Source organism: Strix uralensis, chromosome 3, assembly GCF_047716275.1.
Source record: "Strix uralensis isolate ZFMK-TIS-50842 chromosome 3, bStrUra1, whole genome shotgun sequence".
In the NCBI taxonomy this organism is placed as follows: Eukaryota; Metazoa; Chordata; class Aves; order Strigiformes; family Strigidae; genus Strix; species Strix uralensis.
In genome coordinates, this window is record NC_133974.1 from 37,335,268 (window position 1) to 37,356,824 (window position 21,557).

Genomic DNA, 21,557 nt, shown 5'->3' on the forward strand with positions numbered 1-21,557 from the left:
AATCCATTTTGTTTCCTCAGCCCAAGGCTTCTCAAGAAAGAACCAACCTGAAAATAACCCCTAATGACCAAAAAGGGTCACTTTTTTTTTCTTTACTATAGCATAGTCATAAAAGTTTAGGACTAAACTTTAAGATTGGTCAGAAAATCAAGGGACCTAAAAATAAGTTTGTGAGTATTCACAAAGAAGTTCTATTTTTTTGATCACATGGAAGTATTACATATTTCAGTGCATAAAAAGTTAGAACACAGTCTAATGAAAGCTACTGCAGCAGAATAAGTAAGGTTTTAATGAGCAGTCCTGCATCATCACAAGATCCTTCCAATACAACTTTTCTTCAACTTAATTTTTTGAGAGGTAACTGTTAGAAACATGGTCATGTTGTAATTCTTTAAGTGTGAGAAGCAGATGCTGAAGTCTTATCTTCTCAAGTATAGAGACAGAGATATTCTAGTGAAGTAAAACTTTTGTTCTTCACTTCAGGAATACCCAGACATAACCACTACAGCTTTTCAAAAACGTCTACCAAGCTTTATTTACATGATTGCCTCACTTCATGTACCTGACAGATGTACAGCGATTAGAAAGGACATTTAAAATTCATTTAGAATGAATTTTGAAGTAACAATATACAGTCCTTTATCTAAAAATCAAGTAACACTGAGAAAGGCATTATGTACGTCTGCTTGAAAACTACATAAACAAGCTGCGGTATTTTTTCCCTTTTCAGATATTTTCTCTTTGTGGTAAAAATAATACATTAAGTTGATCATGCTAAGTAGCTGGTCTTAAGTCTTGCTAAGAAATCCAGACCAACTTTCTCAAGTGCAGCTCCGCATTTTTGTATTTCAGATAACAAGCATTGTCCCATCAAATTTGAGACTTCATTAGAGAAGCCAAGCGAAGTTTCTGGTCAACTTTGTAAGACAGTATAAGACATGCAATGCTGTGCAAAAGAAGTCATAACCCAAGCAATTCTTCAGCAAAATTTTGTTTACTGTTTCATTAATGTTTTTACCCTGCTGCAAGGCTATAAGCTTTTTTGGGTTTGTTTTTGGTTTTTTTCTTTCAAAGATTAACTTCTGCAGTACTTTCCTAACTTCAACCAAGAACTAACCAAAAGATCCACCTACAGGTTTGTTAGCTCCACTGATAAAGTTGGTACTGTATGCTCAACAACAGTTTATATTTAAGTACTTTGAAAAGTTTTTCAGTACCAAGAACTTTAAATTTGCTGGTTCCCCACTGATTGTAAGTTTTGATGAGGCAATATAATGCAAAGTCAAAATAACTTTATCTTGCTGAAAGCATCAATAATTATTTACATAAGTTTCCAGGAAGATGTCCTTTAATCTCCGAACTCCAAGAATGAGAAGTTTTGTCCCCATTTTTCTTTTAGTTATCACAAATTTTCCTTAGAAGAAAAAAGAACAAAAAAGGAAATATAACTTTATTTATGCAGTTACATCCAGACTTTATCCTAAAATCTCGAGTAATTTGCTCTGTGCTGACAATTTTAAATGAAGTTGTGACAAAATCACGTATTACTAAATTGGTATTAAAATTGTAACTGCAGAAATTTTAACTTGTTAGAAAATCGACACTTTTCAATTCATATTTAAGGTCTGAGTTTCATCATCTGTTGCTACTTAATAAGCATCTTGGAAAGAACACATGCAAGTCACAAGCTTTCTAGTTCTGGATACAATGCCTATTCACATAAAATGCAAGTACTGTATTTTACATGAAAGTGTGGGACTATTCATTGTGAGCTTCCAACAGAAAAGTAACTAGAATGAAAGCAAACACCTAGGATTCTGGTACAGAGATCTAGATGAAAATATGTCCCCATTAATAAAACCACTGTTTTATCCTAGGACAACTGAAAACCTGTAGGAAGCCTCATCCTACCTTACAGGAACTACAGTTATCAAAGAGGTTGTTGTCCTTCTAGGTCTCAAGTAAAAAGCATGTTTTAGCCCCAGAACTGGATTTTTTCAAAAACGGCCAAGAAATGCAACTGTACCCTAGATCTTCTTCAACACTGATGCATCAGGCAGGTCAGCCTCCCCCTTGGGCTTTGTAATTTTAAAGGTTTTGGGTTTGTTTTTTTCTTTTCTTCTGTTGGTTTCCGTAACAGCGGGACAGAGGGTATAATGACAAACACCAATTCCAACAGTAACAGTTACACTGCTGTAAGAAATCATCCACTATTGTTTAAGAACCAATCTGGTTTCCAGGGCAAGAAACATTTACTCAGTGACACAGAGGAGAACAATGGCGTTTCTGGGAGAGATTAAAGATTTTCTTTCACTAATGTAAGAGTTAGTTGTCATTTCAAAGGAAGCTGAAGGTGGGAGAGGGGGAGAACAGGTTAGGTGAGCAACTTTTTTTTTATTCTTCCTCCTCCTCAAAAATAGTAAGAAGGTTGCTTCAATCACTAGGTTACAGAACTCGAGTTGTAATGCATTTCTGAAATATACTCATGGTATGTATTCCTACATGCTCCGATGAAATGTGCTTTGGCATTTAGAAAAAGACTCATCAAATTCACAACAGCTGGAGATATACAGTGTGACCTTTAAGTGTCAAAGGCTAAGATGGCTTAGCCTTTCAGCAAGTCAGATAAAGTCACAAAGGTAGGAGGATTTTGAAGTATTCTGATCTGTGAATTTAATACAAGATCATAAAAACATTCTTTTTGTATCAGTATTGCAAAGCATTCTTTAGAATACAGGTGGACTAAGGTCACCTTTGCACCGAGTTCAAAGTGGGTTCTAGAACCCCCACCCACCCAGAGCATGTTGCAAAGAACACTGTCCTACATGACAGTGCTCAAAGATTGTCTTAGTTCTAAGGTAACATAACAAGAATCAGTCCAAATAAACTCTTCACAACCACTAGGAGGAACACATTACGATTACAAGTAAGCAAAAGTCTGACCTTAACAGGCGTTCAGGCACACAGAAGGCCCCTGAGGCACACGAATCATGTCAGACATAAGAAAGCCTACTACTGGCTACAGCAAAGCCCAACTTCTCAAAGATGCAACTTGCAATGAGAGTCAATCCAGTAAGACAGAAGAGCAACACCTAGTTGCTGGTCTTGTTTGGGTTTTTTTGTGAAATCTGTTGACAAGGAGAACCATTTTTTATTCAAAGGCATCTGTGTTCCTATTTGATTAATTTCTATATTACACAAGGATTTCTTTAACACCATAAGGCTAGTCTTTATCAACTAATACACAAGCTTCCTGGTACAGTAACTGCAATGCCTACTTACAGAAATCTGTTGAGTCAGGTATCAGAGTCAGGCAAAGCAATTACATTCAGAGATACAGTACAAAAATCCAATATTCCACAGTGACAAAGATGGTAAAAATGCCTGCTCTCCCCTAGTCTTATTTTTGCTACTGTGATACAGTTTTCATACTTTCAACAGCGTACTGTTAAGTAACTGCAGTTACTATATGTTCCCGCAACTGTTCATAAAGCTATGCTGTTAATCAAATTATTAAAAAACGAAAAATATTTCAGAACTACAGGCCTGCACATATCCTGAAATCATTTAGGAAACTTTTAAAAATATTCCTCTGCAGGGCAGCCCACTGATAAGACAACAGCTTTCAGCTTTACCACAGCAAAAACCTATATTCTAAGGCTCCAGACAGAATGCCTTTTGCAAGCGGTCTGAATCAGCAAAGCTCAGCCCCAAGACGCACTGCTTAAAGGAAAGCATGCTTAAAGAAAACTACGTTAAATCCAAAAAATAAAAATCAAGGGCACCATAACATCACAAACCTATTTGGGGTCAGACTTGAGGAACACCAGTACTTAATATCCAAATTGCAACACCAACAAAAACCCAATCACCAAACCAAACAAAAATCCATGCATCCACCTAACATTACTAGGCACTTCCTTTTTGATCTGGAAGATTCTTAAAGTCCCCATTGTTTTCTTTTTCTCCTCATACACTCTCAGAATTGAGAAACTTCTGCTTTAAGCCTACAGGAACTAGAAGTGTAAGGCTAAGACGCAGCACACACCATCCAAGTGCCAACCCTGGCATTCCTAACAGTTCAAGTGTCAAGTCTATTAAGAAGTAACTTGGTGAGAACACCTAAAAGAAAACAGATTCTGTGACAACAACTGAATGGTGTAGAGCTTTTATTTATGACATAACAAAGCACTAATCCTGCAAGTTCAAGAGCTCGCCTGAAGCTTGAAGGCAAAGGCCATTTCCATCACCTTCGAATTTATCCAAAACATGACTTCCATACCTAAGAAAATAAGCCTAGCAGAAGTGCCTAAACCCACAGGCTACAGTGCCACAGTGGCACAACTTCAAGAGAAAGCTGGTAAGAAGTCCTGTCTAGACATTTATAGCTGAGCTGCCCTCCTGGGTAACTGGCAGATGTTTAATTGAACACCTTGCCACTGAGGAGAGAATAAAATCTAGGCCTTCCATTTCCCAGCTCAACAGCTTAGCATTAGTTAAGGCAATCCCAAAAGATGAGTGCCACCTGCTTCTGCGCCCTCCTTTTAGGAGAGCAGGGACCTCCCTCAGTGATTGGGAAGTTGTGTTACCACACAAGGGATCCAGATGCCTTTCTGCAGCTTTGAGTAAGAAACTACGTTTCAAATATACCTCTACGTATGTTATCACACAATGGCTTTCACTAGACAGCCCACCACTCAGTGTATTTTTTTTCCTGGATCATCCACTAAGACACCTAAATCTCATATACTGCTCAGTAAACTGAGGATCTGGTAGGATGCTGAACTCTACTTTGGAGACCTCGGTCCCCAATAACACAACACTGAAGTCCTTCAGTGAGACTAGGGCCTGGGTAATGAGGCACAATTTAAACAGTTACAAGGGTTTGTGCTGCCCTTCTGTAGGAAAACCACTATTTTTGTGAAATACATAAGCTCCGAAACAGTTGGCTGCAGCAACCACTTAAGGTTTATTACCCTGTTTCTTCAGAAGTCTGCTAAATGCTTATTTGTACCTGGGAAATACAGCATGTGAAGCTGTCCCAGTATTACAACACCAGAGCCACGACCTCTTTGATTCCTTGGAAAAAGGAATTACAGAAATACACTGAGAACACGTTTTTCATTAGCAGCTCTATTAAGTCAGGACTGGCAGGTATATTACACAGGCCACAACACAACAAATACCCGTACCTGCCCACGCTATTTAAAACCATCCCAGGACTTATTTGCTGCATCTCAAAATTGCCTAAAAACTGCTAATCCTCTTACACTCTTGATATTTCTATGGCAAATTTCACTCTCTGGGGTAGTGAATCATTCCCTGAGTCTAGCTGACTCAAGTCACTGAATTACACAAATTCTGAACGCCCGTGAACTCCGACACCGAGTTATGCAATACTTATGGAACTAGATCAAACAAAAACTACAGGTGAAAACATGGAATATATAAAATATATACATACTTACTGAGAGTAAACCCATGTGTGTAGACAGTCACTTGTGGGACTGAGTTTACTACTAATTACAAAGACCAAAATCTGGCAAACAGAACAAAGATGCTTCAAATTAACTGTGACTGTGCCAATTGATTCAATAGCAAATCTTAAGTTTAAAAACCTGTGACAGAATGTTCTGTAGGACCACAAGAGACTCCTCTTGGCACCTATCTGTAACCAGCAGGCACAAGTAAACTTTGATTCCTCCATTCCCTCTCTCTCTTGTGAGACCCCTCCTGAAGTACTATGGTTCCTCAACATAAGGACATGGACCTGCTTGAGTAGGTCCAGAGGAGGCCACAAAGATGATCAGGGGGCTGGAGCACCTCCCCTTTGAGAACAGGCTGAGAGAGTTGGGGTTGTTCAGCCTGGAGAAGAGAAGGCTCTGGGGAGACCTTATAGCAGCCTTCCAGTACTTAAAGGGGGCCTACAGGAAAGATGGGGAGGGACTTTTTATCAGGGAGTGTAGTGATAGGACTAGGGGTAACAGTTTTAAACTGAAAGAGGGGACATTTAGATTAGATATAAGGAATAAATTCTTTACCATGAGGGTGGTGAAGCACTGGAACAGGCTGCCCAGAGAAGCTGTGGCTGCCCCCTCCCTGGAAGTGTTCAGGGCCAGGTTGGACGGGGTTTTGAGCAACCTGCTCTAACAGAAGGTGCCCCTGCCCATGGCAGGGGGGTTGGAACTCGATGATCTTTGGGTCCCTTCCAACCAAAACCATTCCATGATTTAACTTAAATACAAAAAATGTATTTGGTTACTACAGCTTCGCAATTTCACATTCACTGACTGGATAAAAGGACTTATGTTTCAAACTGACACTGCCTGCATCCCTCAAATTTTGATTCTTCTTGGTGCTGACAATGGAGTTTGGGGTGGGGGAGCATGGACAGACACCAACTTAAAAACACCTGACTCTAGGGATTTGCCACAAGGCTTTAGATGTACCAAGCAATCCATCTAGAATGGGAATACCTGACTGGACTATCACTAAGCTAACAGTCATCTAAGACTTTGATAATTCAATCAACAGCACCCGCCAAGGTCTGCAATTTTTTTTAAGGAGCTTTTGTTACAAAGTTATCCAGTGCTAGTTCTTGTACCACAGACACTGTTTTATCAGGCAACGATAATAAGAGGTTCTTGAATGGTAAAGCAAATATCTCATGTCGTTCAACTCTCGGCCTTTGTTCCTCCAGATGATGTGCCCTGTCTGATCCAAAAGAACCCAATCTGTAAAAATTTCCAATCCCCTGAAAAGAAATACTGTTTTTCAGAAGTATGAGATGACATACTGAGCAAGTCAGTGAAGGTACAGCGGTTATCAGAATAATTTAATAGTGGCTAATCTAATGATGTTCCCAGCTGATATGCCAGTTAGGAAATTGGGAGAAGACTGGCAGCTCTGTATGTATTCATGCCCTCCCTTAGTAAACCAGAAAACTTAACATTTGCAGCTCTGCAGAGGTGACTTTGCAATCAAGTCTCATGGTCTAGAAGCACCTCCCCCCTGCAATCATCTAAGAAAACCTCTAATTTCTACTCATGTCTTTTGAAGCATCAGACATGGAAGGCTCGCTGGTGAAGTATTCAGAGACTGTAGAGAGATGCCTCTCTTGCATACATGGCTCATATGACTTATTCTTTGGTTTGAGACAAACCGATTGCCAGATTCCCAATTTCCCTCACCTCACACAGCAAGTAGACTTTCTCACATTCATTTCTCGCATGAAGCACAGATTACTAGCTGATGAGATCTTCTGATTATCTACACATTTCTCTGACTCCAAAGATCTTAAAAATGTATGTGATCTCTGTTGTGTTGCACCCTTGAAATAAGTATGTCAGTCTGAAAGATTAGGGGTTGCCTAATGTCACAGGCATCTGTAATTTATATTGATAGCTCTTAAACGGACTTGTCTTACAAAGAGCAGATGAGCTCAGCCTCTTCTGAGTTTAAATTCCATGAAAACTATCATACATCCATCGTAAGTAGTAGTGGAAAGGCAACCTAACCATGCAATGAGAACATATACCTCAATTGGTAACAGTGAATAGCACTGAGTAACAAAGATCTGTACTCATAGCTCCAAGATGATTGTCTCGGATCCTTCCTAAGTTCAGTTACAGAAATCAGTCCAGAGGGAACAATACTGAACCTAGGTAAGTGCTGAAGGAGTCTAAGCTGCTCTCTCTCCCATTAAGCTTGGGAGAATTTTCTCAGAGACTTTACGAACCGTACTGTACACAGCACATCTCAAAATCTTTCTTTATGTTCAGAGTGACCTTCCTGGCTTGATTTCATTTCTAATGCCTTTTTTTTTTTTTTTTTTTTTATGAATACATCTACAGCAGGTCTGTTCTTCAGATCATCTTCTTTATGCTGGTCTCCAAGACTGCCATTCCACTATGGCTGAAGGCTGGATGAAGCCCGTTTGCCTACTCTCAGCATTCTCAATGATTCTTCATATCCTACAAAGACTTCTGTGATTTTCTCCAGGAGACAAAGTCTGAATTGCACAACACATCATTACCTTTTTGAGGAAAAAGATATGTACAAAGACCCACTTAATATCAAGAAACAGATGGAAATACCTGTTGCATCCATCTTCCAGAAGAATTACTTCAGTGCACAACAGACCAAATTTTAAACCTGCATGTGGAGGAGCTCTACACAGAAAGTCTGACAGTATTCAGTCCAATGGGCCAAGGCATCATACAACAGCTGCCTTGTGACTCCTGAAGAGCTTTAGCCAGATTAAGAATCAGTAATGCAAATATAAACCAAGTTCCACCTTGGTTCCACAGGCAGGAAACAGAGCACTGAAGGAAGGTCTCTGTCACCCTCTTACACATAATCTCTGACAATGCAAACTAACACTCCAATTTCATGCGGATGAAGCATATAGAAAGATGGCACTATGAAATACAGCCAAAGAAACAACTTTTTACATTTATAGATTTAATCTTTGCCCCACTAAACTGAATAGGAATTTCTCTTGACCTCACTGGATGCAGAATCTTGCCCTATACACAAATGCATGCTTCAAGATGGCCTACATAAGTATGTTCCAAAAGCAAGAAGTTTAGGTTGCTTTGGCATATCTACATAAAGCACAATAATTACCATGTTGAAGTAAGACCGGATTTTGACCCCTCTTGCCAAATCCCAAACTATGACATTTCCATCGTGTCCAGCAGAGAAGAGAACTCTTGGATCAAATGGATGAGGTTCAAGTACAAACACTTCATCTTCATGTCCCTGAAATTAAAGATACAGCAAGATGAACAAGAGGATTGTCTCAAATATTTACCCAGGAATTCACTATAAACTAGCAACTGCAACTCTGTGAAAGTGTCCAGCAAAGAACTACTTTGACCACACATTTCTTTTTTTGTAGCAGTGTATTATACTCTTCTCTTTACAGTTGCAATTTTAGCTTCCTAAGTAGTATGTCAGGTATGCTACCTTCACAACAGTATGACCCAATACATTTGCCATGATTTTAAAAGGTTACAGTCCACAATGTTCAGTACTTTTGGTCTTAATGTTCCACAGATTTCAATTTGTTTAGACAGAATGTTAGGAATTTAATTTCGATCCATAAAAAAAAAAATCAATTCTATAACTGAAAGTTTGAGAACATCTCCAAAATTAATATAAATTTTAAAGCTTTGCATGAAATATTTCCAACTCTAACAGAGCATCTAGTTACCTAGAGCTACCTATTTTCTCAGTTAAAAAAAAAGTATCAGACATTAGTAAAAATGTTATTTGATTTATTCTAGATAGAAGACTATTTTTCGTACTCATGGAATGATTAGGTTGCAGAAGTGTCTCTGTTTAAACAGGGCAAATTTACCCATTAATGGTATTTCAAAACTTTTGTCACATTAAATAAAGGTAAAAATAAACAACTGTTTCCTTCTCTCCTTCAAGAAAGCACTTTAGGGAAAAAAAAAAAAAGAGTCCAAAATTAGTTTCAGACATTTTGAACAGCAACGGTTATTTGCAACTTTAAAGCCGTATTTTCTAATAAACAGCTGACAGACATGCCTATTACACTTCAATTATCTGGAAACATTTGTTAAGGCAGTTTTCAGACAGAAAAAAACGCCTAAGGAAGAATTTTGATGATGTATACGTAAGTTTTGCATTCAGGATTGATAAATCAAGATGGAACAGCTTACCATGAGAATATGAATGAGTTGGCCAGTGAAAGAATTCCAAACTTTTAGAGTCATGTTATTTACTGCAGTTATAACCGAGTTGTCATGGCGGTCCCATGCCACCATGGTCACTTTTAGCTTTGTGATTTTATCTTCAACTCCTTGTAAACTTTGTCTAAAACAAAAGAGCAAAAAGTTTCAAAGCAAATCCTAGTTTGCCAAAACATTATGTCCGTAACAAGTGAAAATACTTCTGTATTTTGCTTTATTAAAAATAGAAGCACTACTTCTTCAAGAAACTGGAGAAATGAAAGATGTTTTCCATTACGTAGCACATACAACCACAAAAGAATTCTAGATGCTTAATCAATGGCTACAGGGTCCTCTTAATATCTTAAAGAATATGTTGATCTGTTTTTCTAGAAAATGTCCTCTGACACCTGACTTAACTCAATTCAATTTGATAGCTACAGTACTTGTAACATTTGAAGAGCAAAAATCCAAACTAGTCACCAGTGAACAGTAATCTGTCCTGGAGAATATTTGTAGTAAGTAGTTTTAAATATGGAAAGAAGTATTCTGATACCCTTAAATGAGTTAAATTCTCAGACTATATTTAGTACTATACCACCATCCTTATATCACTTTACTATCAGTAGTAATGGCACTTAATCTTGCATGGTTTTTGTTTTTATCACTATGAAAACCAAACACTAGCCACCTATAATATAATCTACCAGAATACTCCAAAATCACTTTTTTGTCAGTGTGGTTTAAAGATGAGTCACCATTAAATTCTCTATCGCATTAATTTCTGGGAAAACGTCAACCAAATGCAACAATAGCATGTTACCACCAAGGAGGCAGACAAAATACAGAATCTTCCGTACAGTAAACACTACAATACATTACACAATAGTATATATTGTTCAACTCAATAACAGAAAATGTAGTTATAGCCAGATTCCTTTCTAGATTCAATGCAGAACCCAGGAGGCTTTATAAGCTGAATTCACTCCTTCCTGTCAGTGCAGCAATTTAATTTTCTTTGACAAAATCGTGCTTGTGCAGAAAAGATCAAATTTGGAGCCGCACTTATCCCTCTAGTCAAAAGGACAAAACAGAATTCAGCTAAATGTGCTTTACTGAAATAAGCTGTTCAGTTTCTCAAAGAAATTCAGCATTTGTGACCACAATGATAGAAGAATCCATTCCTATTTTTCTCAGTATCAGTTAAAACTAAGAATTTTTACAGGCTGCATTTTCAAGAGAATCTCAGTCTGTTCTCAAAGTACCAGTGTTTTATACACTCTTGTCCAACAGTTTTATGTTCATGCCTTGTTGCATCTGCCCATAACTAACAATATACTCTCTCAACTAAACATCTGACTAAATTATAGCTTATTTAGCCTTCTCTTCTATCCCCCTCTTGGTCTTTCAGACATCTTTCCACAGGATTACTGCTGAAACAATTTTAATTTTTTTTTCCTATTAAGTATCATCCTTCAAAACACTCTGTATGATCAGTAAGAGGAAAAAGATTTACCCCTAAAACCCATTATAAATCTTTTTAATATATGTCAGTTGGAAAACATCTCCTCCATGCCAAAATAAAAGGGTGCAAGTCACAATTCCTACTAAGTCATCCTCCATCTTCAAGCCTCTTTTGTTGCTTGTTCTAGTGTTTCCCTACACTAGAAATACCTAAATTCTCACATTGTTTTAACAAATTAGAACCCCTTACAGAGCAAGAGATTCATTTGCTCTGGTATGCGGTATGAAAGAACCCAATACCGCTTTTCTGGGCATGCGGATTCCACAATATCTTTAAGCATTACTAAAATGCAAGTAGTCTCAAGAACAGGTATGACCTGGTTTTCTTGCTCGAGAAATAAATACCTATGTAAAAAGCCATATAAATTTGACTTTTAAGGGGTTTTGAGTATCCTTTATGCTTTTAATCTAATCAAAATACTAGTGGAGCTATTATCAGGACAAGCTAAGTTTCTACAGCTGAATATGTAGTCAAATATTTGTTTTCACTGGACTTCAAAAGCTAGACAAACATATTATGCATTTAAGCAATTTAAGCAGTAATAATTTAAGGTGGCCTTCCCCCCCCCCTTTTTTCCCCCTTTTGTTTTTTTTTTTTAAATTAGTCAGCAAATGATATTAACGGCCTTCAAGTATCTATCTGATAGCAGAACCTTTTACATCACTTACCCTGCTGGGCGAGTAGCCATATCTAACAAAATGCTTTTCCATTCCCTTCGCTTGAATTGCCAGATCCGTGCTGTTCCATCACGGCTTCCACTCACGAATCTAACAAAAGGGGAAAAAAGTTACTCAGAGATCAAAGGCAGATCTATACAGAAAAGACAGCTGAAAACTGAAGTTCCATAATTTGGAACTCAAAAAAGGAAGTTGTAAGAAGTCCAAACAGTGTTAGAATGCTGTACAACTGGTTTGAGGTGAAAAACACTCCCCACACCAGTACAAAAACTAAGGCCTGCAAAAAGTGGAACCTCCTTCCCTATCCCGACACCCTTCCAAAATAACTGTACTTTGACTTTTGGCTCACCTTGCTATTTATGACACTGCTCTGGCACAAGGACACCATAACCCAACAAGCATTCTAAGAAACTGACCCTACCATACCAGGTAATGCTAAGAAAAAAATGTAAAGGCTAAAAATAGCCAAATAGCCAGGAGAGCACTGCAAGCAGAAGTACAGACATGACTTAGGACAAAACCTACTCCTAATAAGCTAGCACAGTATGTTGTCCAAGTATTATGATGCTTATCTGAAGAAGCGTTTCCCAGCTTGAGTTTCTCCCCCAACTTTTTCTTCCCCCTTTTTGGGGTGGAGGGATAGGAGAAAAAGGTGGGTGGAGCACAATGAAGCTTTGTTTACAACTATTTTATCGTAATAAAAGTGTACATTAGAACATCAATTAAATGACATGTTAGAAACTTCAAAAACTGAACTGTTTTCTTTAGTATCTTTCACATTGAACATCCAGAACTTAAAAGTAAAACATCAAAAAACATTAGGCTAAACAAAATATTAAGATCTAGTTTGATAGTTTTCCTGTATCCAGCACTTAAGTAAAAAAAGGTTACTTTAAATATTTATCTATTTAAATATATCTAAAAAATAATGTATGTTATATGTGAATATATATATATACACACAAATATATTTCTCAAGAAGAAATCTTAAGGAGTATAAAATTACTTGATTTTGGCAAATTCAAAATACTTTAATCATTCATTACAATAAAAACAACTGTAAAATTGAAGGAGTATTATTAAAACAAAACTGTGAGAATCCAGTAGTTACAGATGATTTTACTAGATGAACCTCAAAACAGAAAGCATTTTTTTTTTTTTAAATAATATCAGAAACTGATATTTACAAATGTCCACAAGGTAAAAAAAACTTCCGAATAAATAAATTAATAAATTGTGTGCTTACCTGCTACTACTATTAGAAAACTGAATGCTGTCAACTTTGTCCTATATAAAAAAGAGTAGAAGAAGAAAAAAAATTATTCCAAATTATGCAAATTATTTTAATCAAACACATGTAATTTAAAAAAAAAAGTATTTACAGTATGAAACTCCAGCTCTGATATCTTCTCTGGCTGACCTGATCCAAAGAAATAAACCCTAATGATGTGATCTGTACTCCCAGTGGCCAAAAACATTCCACCTGAGAAAAACAGACAGATAAGACAATCTAATGTTATTACAGTATTTTCAAACACTTGTAACATCAAATACTTAAATTTATAGCTGTATCTCATTTCAGCTATGCCTGCAACTGACCTCTAAGTAAAAACAAGATTTAGAAACTCAAAAGTTTAACTGGAGCTGAATTACCCCACATTTGCTGTCAGATAAATATGCATCTGCAGACTTATCTGAAGGACTAGCTAACTACAGTAATTTGTCTGCAACTAAGCCCCTTAGAAGCCTCAAGCTTAACAAAAATTGAATGGAACTAGAGCTCCAGTACACTTTCTGAAAATAAGTTTCTGTCATTTTGTATTTTATCCAATTATTTATGCGGCACTCTTCAACTGTCAACTCTAGAATCAATGAAATTCAGACCATGAGAACCCGGTAATCAACACCTTCTTGTCCCAATCCCTATAAATTCCATCTCAGATAAAGCCAACTCTCAGAATCACTCTGAGAAAAAGGTATACATCGTGTTTTAAAAGACCTGCAGTCACAAGAGACTTACTTTCAACATTTTATATTTAACTGTTTTCAAGAATTTCCATATCACCAAGCATTTATGAATAGATTCTGAATTTCTGTTTAAAATGTTGTTCTAATAGTTACTTTAACTCAATTCCATCTTATTAACAAGAAATATGCTACAGTAACCGTATTATAATTCCATTTTACTCTGCAAATGACTTCTTATATTGATACAAGTGAAAAAAAGAAAAAAGTCTCTTACCAGCACTAAAAGAAGAACAGATCATTTGGACTCCGGGCCGAGGACGTTCTGTAAACTTTGTTGGCCTTGGACTACAAATAAAGAAACAGACAAATAATTTCCTAATAGGGCTTCAAAAAGTAAGTCAGCATCTTAGAAATAAAGCACAGAAGGACAAAATTAAGTATGAAGGAACAGATGGCTGCCCATCTATAAACAATTTTGTGTGACTATGCTTCATGATCTGATCTTTAGGAAACTAAGACATCCAGATGGACTAAGTAATCCATGTATCAAGGAGAGTTGTATCACAACTTAAATCCCATTCCTCTCTCCTCTCTAATATTGCTATATAAAACACTCTCCTCCTTAAGTCACCAGCAAAGCACAACAAAAGACACCAGAGCCAGCTGCTCATGATGTTCACTTTTAAACTACTGGGTGTACTGGAACTCTGGTTTTCTCCTGCAGCACACAGCTGCTTTTACAAGAGAGAAACAGAGCTTGGTGCTCTTTATAGATAAGGATACAAAAGAAATTTAAATAAATTTGTAGTTTTTCACAGTATTAGAATATACCAGTTTCTTCAGAGGACATATATTCTTTGTGAGCTAGTTTCAAATAGTGCCCAAATAACATAAGGACAATGGCTACAAGTTTGTAAGGAATTTTACTTTATGGCCTGCGCTTTCTTTTAGGCATTTCAGAACCTGATGTGCAAGCAGAACTAAAGCTTCAATGGATTTGGCAATTTAAGAGTGTATAAAACCAAAACAAATCAGATCTGCTTCTTCAATCATTACTTCAAGTCTGTTCATGCACTGCAGCAACCTCAAATCAGTAGGTGGTCTTGCATAGTATGCCATCTGCAATCTTCACTCAAAAGAATAAACTTACTAGAGAACAGCAGCATTACACCCACAAGTGTCATCACTAAAGATCTGTTTTAACATAAAAGAATGCATATTCATAACTTATCCAAAATTTTCTCTTTTAAAAGCAAAATGGTCCATATAATTCATTTCAGCTGAAGGCAGATGCATAAGAGACATTTCTCCACTCATTAGCTATTCCTATCTCAAAGAAAGTAGTAAGCATTAAACCTTAGTGGTACCTACGCATAAAACAAAGTAATAAACACCAGGAATACCAGGTAAAATCTGTCTCCAAACTGTCCCTTCAGTATAGGCCATTTCTGTGAACTTCCCTCTAGGAGTTTTAAGGTAACTCCCTGCAGACTCATGACAAGAAAACTTCACAACAAGATACACTAAACAAGACAAAGATCTATTCTACAAAACAGTTGAAACCCTTCTTAACTGAGATACTAACATAAAAAGAACTGTCAGATGATTCAATATGCAGCTTACATAACTTGGAGCAAGTGTAAATAGATAAATAGGCTGCTGTTTTCTTCCACTGTGGTTTGTGAACTCTGCCTTTGGAGTTAGGACAGCTGCAAAATAGAGCAAGTATGAACTTATGTTCTAGTTTGGATAACCAAGTTAAATTCTCCAACTTATGTCTCTCTAATGTGTGTTATTTTAGGCATTAAGAGACAAAAGATTATAGCATTCTTTTAGAACAGAGCAGACTGTGGTCTTTGGAAAATGAGTTGGGCACTCAGTATTTTTGGGAAGCAAGGGTAGGGGGCAAAAGTATAATTTCTTGCAACATACAGAAACCAAGCTAATTGTTTCACTTTACAGACATTCTCAATCCAATTATTAAGTGGCTGGAAGGCACACAGATAACTTCACAAATATTTCACAGAGAGAGAAAAGCCCTGGAAAACCATTTTCCTCCTGGACGAGACCTGTAGTAAGTTCAACACAAATCCAGAAATGAGAGGGACTGAAGTAAAAAAATAACCTGCACTCAAAACAGCAGACAGAGAAACAATATGGCGTATGTGCCTCAGCTAAGGGACACACTCACCCATATAAATGCCTCAAGTTCGTCTTCTTCAAAATGCAGCCACAGTGCAGGAATGGTTACCTAATTCAAGACCTCACTGTGGGCATGTAGTGGCTCAAGCAAGATTTCTTTCCAGAAAACAATTGTGGGAACACATTTCCAGAAAACAAATTAAAGTCTCTGTTTGCAAGCTAACGAACAAGGTTCAGCATACCTGAATTCTGGTGTATGACCAGCCCCTTTAACACCAAGTGCCTTCTGCTTAAGAAAGCAGATGGGAAGTATCACACCACGCTGATGACAATTGAGAAACCAAAGTCTTGTCCAAAATAGGAACATCAAAATCATCAGCATGTGTTTTTCCTAAGTTTTTTTCCTCTTTTTAAAATTATGGGGGAAAAAATAGAAAAGAAGAAAAGCAGTATAGTAAGCTCCTCTACCCAAATCTGTGAGACAGTTCTGCTGCCTTGTTCATACGGTCTGCCAGTAACAGACTAACACTGGAAACTTGTGATCCAAACAGGTGGCAGAAGAATAACAAGAAAACTCAGCATCTTTGTCAGTACATATGCAAATATTTTGTAGTGCAACTATTTTAACTCTGCTGCACTGACCAGTTGTAATAATTCTCCCTTAAACTTGAGACAGATTATTCTTCAATTTCTGAAGACCTAAGGCTGATTTTCTCTCTTCTCCCTTCTGTCAACTTATACAGGATCTGTCTTTTGTGTTTTCTATCACCATCCAGAATAGTAACAGGACACTAAGTAGGGGGAGTCTTGACTACCTAAATTTTTAATTGTTTTCCCATCTTGTTTGGGACAATTCCTTGCCTTCCTTACCGGCAGCAACAACCAACTTTCCTGTTCTCTATTTGGAAACCAAATTCATCTACCTGGAACATTACTGCTTTTAGGCATGCAGGGTTAACTGGCTGGTCAGAAATCTCTTCACTGAAAGAAGAGCACACAGAAGGCTCTGTAAATACTGAAGAACATGCACCCACACTAGACACAGAAGCACATGAGCAAGGCTAATCATTCTCCTTTGAACAACATGAGAATTTTGTGGTCACCTGTGCCAATGTCTGTGCTTCATCCTATGGCATCAAACCTACTGTAATGTGTTCTTCTGCAGTTTATCAAAACAGAGCTCTGTCACCAAGCACCTCCCATCTGGGCCATATGTGTAACCTAGATACTGAACATGCCTCAATTAATGTTACCAAAAAACTGGAAGACCAACACAGGAAGCCTCTAATTTCAGAGATACAATCAATACTGCAGCAGAGCTGCCGGCAAAGCTGAATACAAAGATTTTTGTGATCTAAGAATGAAACAAAATTAACATTTGCAGAGATAAAAAAAACTGAAAACAGAACTGGGATAGGGCACTAGACATTAGGAGGCTTAAAAGATGTCAAAGTCCATTTTAATGGCAAATGCTACAGTTTTCAAGGTAGTGAGTTTTCCAATTTTTCATGGTATGTTGAGATAAGTAATTGCTCTATAATATTTTGATCTCATAAGTGGGGAATAAAGAACAATTCTGATTTTCCTTATTTCCTGAAGAAGCTGACAGGGAAAGATTCCCTTCAGAGAGAGCTCTTCTCAGGAGGGACTAAGTCCAATTTTCAGTTAAAGACAGGGAATTGATCCAGTAGACTTAACTGAAAGAGTTTTTCAGCACAATCAAGAACAAAACTGACTATTTTTAAATTCAAGAGCACACAACACAGTAGTGTATCCAAACACTGCCCTTCCTATATTTCATGGAAAAGTTCAGCAAAGTACTGCTGGCACTGCCAATCATCTTGAAACTACAATCAACCACATGATCATCATGAGGCTGCCCAACAGCTCATAATCTTAACTTACGCCCAGATGATTCAAGTAGTGCTGAGTATAAAAAGCGGGGGGTGGGGGGGGTGGGGGTGGGGTGGTGTGCATCTCTCTCTCTCCCCACCAGTCCCCATTTAAACTATTGGACAATTTAGTAACACACTTTCATCACTGACGGCAATTGTATTCTTGAAGGATAGGCTGCAGTCAAGCTCAGCACAAGCACGACATCAAGTTCTGACTTAAGCATGTGACGGCACCCTTCACCTGTACTATTCAGATCTTTTGGTCTCGCTTGAAAGCCCCCTTTTCTCCTTTCTGGGGTGGGAGTGGTGCTGGGACTGAAATACAGGACAGCAAGCTCAGAACCTGAATAACCGTAGTTCAAAAAAAAAAAAATCTTAATTTTCTCTGCCAGCTTTCCTCCTTTTTAGAGATACTGAACAGAAGCCTGTATTTTTTACTATAGCGATAAAAGGAAGGACAAGCTTCCCACCTCACCAGTTATTCTCTCTTCCAGATGGCTTACACATCATGTTTTTAAAAAAATAACCTCAAGAAGGGCCTTATGAAAAAAATTGACAGAAACCTTTCTTTCCTTTGATGCTATTATATTGCTGGCACTTAATTTCCCCCAGCACATTACTGAAGGGATGTGGAGGGAATCTGCCATGTTTCCACAGTTCTGGAAGTAGATCCAGATCTAAAGGTCTAAGGAAGTGCAATTGCTTCATCAAAAACTGTTATGACAACATACACCCATTACTGACATGCACTGTCCACACAATGCAGCTTCCTTGTGGAAAATTACACTGGACTTTCAGTTTCACAGTATAATTTATTTTGGTTTAGTGAAACAAGCAGGACAACCACAGTTAGAAAAGTTTACAGGTTAGCACATTAAGTAAAACTTCCTGTAACTAACAAATTCCCCTGAGCTAGTAAGCTGTTCAATTCAGGAAGAGCTACATTAAGACTTTTCTGGGTGTCCAACTATTTCAATAGCTTAAATGACATACAGTTATGTCCCAGTCCCAAAAGATATATCTGTTTCTTATTTAGATGTTACCATATCTTTATCAAGTTTTAGCTTGGATCAAAAAGTGTCATTACTTCAAATACATAACAGCTCTACTAAGTTCAAACAAAGATCTAAAACCAGTATACTGCCTCCAAAGTAGCCAAAACTGGATGTGTAAAAGCAGAAAAAGCACAGAGTGATGCCTTTTATTACCCTCATATAATGCATAATACTCTGTGGCAAGGAGTTCAATAACTTAACTGCATGTTTTGCAAAGAACTATCTCCTTCCAATTTGGAACTGACTACCTTCACTCGATACCCTCCAGTACAGTAAGGGCCAACAAGCAATGACTCATTATATACCCTCCTCTAGACACTGATGACTGTACATGCCTCATCTTCATGCATTCATCTTTTTCCAGACTGAAGAAACACAGCTTAAAGGGTTCCTCCGTCTTCTCAAACACAATGTATAAAATACTTCCAAGAACAGAAGGTAAGGATGGTACAAATTCCAGTCTCAAAGTTTACTCTGCACACCGTGGTTATGCAACATGAGCCACTGGCATGGCTTGGGTTACCAGACCACCTCCTTGCTGTGCTGCATGAGACAGCTGAACTAATCTGTTTTCTCTGTAACACTGTCTGATCACATCTGCTGTGACTACTTATACATGAAAGCATTACTCAAAAATCTTTCATTCCTTTAATATTTGCTGAGTGCATCCCACTGAAAATTTTTATTCTACATTTACATATCACCGTGGAAGGGAATTAGTTGAGAATCCCCTACCATACCTGATGCCAACTTTCTCACTCCCTAAGTTTTACCTGAAAACAAATCCCATCCAACTCCATAATTCATCCAAACATTCACAATTTCTGAATGTTCATCTCTCAGCTCATATAGTATAACCCACTAAACTCTCATGGATTCTGTGTTCTCTAATGACAGTTGTTTCAAAATTCAATTCCACAGACTCAAACTCTACTTAGGAAAAGGAGAAAAAAGAATGAAAGGAAAAAAGTAAGAGAGAAACGTGGGCTCAAAAGGTTTACAAATCAGGCAGATTAAGATTTCGTCTTGTCAACAAGAGCTCAGACTTAAGAGACCTTAAGAAAAATAACATGGTAGCAACTCCTCTCCCTTTGCACATTAAAAAGAAGCACGTTAGCCGTCTCCTCCTCTCCTCAGTAAGACTGAGAGTCTTACTTTGATTACAGCATGTACCAGGCAGCAGAGGATTAACAGCCTGAAAATCAGCTTCATCTACAGTATCAAAAAAAGAGCCAAAACACCCACTGAACATCAAAATAGTTAAGGTCCAGACAACTAGAGAAGTACCTAGGCAAATGTATCTACAAGCCCTGCATAACCTTGGCAAACTGCAAAAAAGATTCTAACAGCAAATACCAAAACTACAAGAAAACGGAACCTACCTGCTAGGAGAATATATCCGTAAGAACACATCCCATCCCCAAAGCTAAATCACTAATGATTACTAAAACAACTATTTTGAATTTTAAGCTACAGGTGTTTTGTGATAAAGGAAAAGGAGCAAGAAGCATCTGAAAGTCACTACAAGTTAATTTTAAAAACGAGCTCTATTTGAGGGTCCTGACTACATTTTGAGTATCGTATACTGTGAAGGCAGAAACTTCAGGCTCAACTTCAGCCTCCAATATACAGCTGCCAAAGAATTCTGCCTCCTGCCATGCTACAGTAAAGACCAACTATGAAAAATTAATATAGATAAGGAAAGAAAGAACAAATATCAAAAATACCCCACCCTAATTTATACTAGGACATTACAGTCTCCTAAAAAAATCTGGATTTTCATGTCTAAATTGTAATCATTTTATCAACATAAATTTCATTTAGTTTGGGATTAAGAGATGAGAACAGAATCAAAAAGCACCAACTCTGACATCATATAACAAAAAAATTCATTAGACTTTTTTACTAAATTAACACAGATACAGCAAAACTGGGTATGCAGTTACTTGCTTCACTCCACAAAATGTTATACTATCAACTTAAACCTTAAAAGGTAAGCAAGCTATAGCTACATCAGAAATAGATCATACACAGTGAACCAGCCAGTGACAAGTTTTGTTTTAGTCAAATTTTTCTCCAACATTTGTACATCATTCTTAATTACAAAAAAAGAAATAGCAACAAATAAAATGGCAACTAACTTTATTTTAAGGGTGCCAGCATCCCACAGCCAAAAGCATATTGTTCCATCTGCCCCGGTTGAAGATAAGTATCTCTTTGAGCCACTGCACAGTGGAGAGAACTGGGAGGAAGGGGGTGGGGGGAGAAAAAAGAAAAGGTCTCCTGTTAATCTGTTCCAGATGTGCTAAGAAGTTCCTCAAGTCATTGACTTCTCACCAAAAAAAAAAAAAAAAAAAAAAAAAATCAAGTATCAAACCATATTTAAGGAAAGTAAGTTGCAATGAACACCAAAATAACATGATGCTGCTCAGAGTCACTCTCTTCCTTCGGAACAACCCTTCTGGGTTACTTGCCAAAGCACTCTGGGTTCTCCCTCCCCACAACCCAAGTTGTGCAACAGCATGCAACTCTAAACAGAAACAATCAAAAGTATTCAGCAGTGACTGCAGTTCGTACTCAATGTACCTGCCCTC

The 21,557-nt window shown here is 37.5% G+C and overlaps 1 protein-coding gene across 3 annotated transcripts in view; it reads right to left on the minus strand.

Moving 5' to 3' along the window:
• PHIP (PHIP subunit of CUL4-Ring ligase complex) overlaps nt 1–21,557 on the minus strand; it is a 118,945-nt gene that overhangs the window by 62,034 nt on the left and 35,354 nt on the right. For 2 of the 3 annotated variants that reach the window (XM_074861911.1, XM_074861910.1), the window contains exons 9-15: nt 21,105–21,205; nt 14,146–14,216; nt 13,286–13,386; nt 13,150–13,190; nt 11,895–11,993; nt 9,693–9,846; nt 8,629–8,763 (exon numbers count right to left, since the gene is read on the minus strand). In XM_074861911.1, coding sequence (XP_074718012.1) covers nt 8,629–8,763; nt 9,693–9,846; nt 11,895–11,993; nt 13,150–13,190; nt 13,286–13,386; nt 14,146–14,216; nt 21,105–21,205 — 702 coding nt within the window. The remainder of the gene's footprint in view (nt 1–8,628; nt 8,764–9,692; nt 9,847–11,894; nt 11,994–13,149; nt 13,191–13,285; nt 13,387–14,145; nt 14,217–21,104; nt 21,206–21,557) is intronic. The other variant, XM_074861912.1, reaches the window with a different exon arrangement.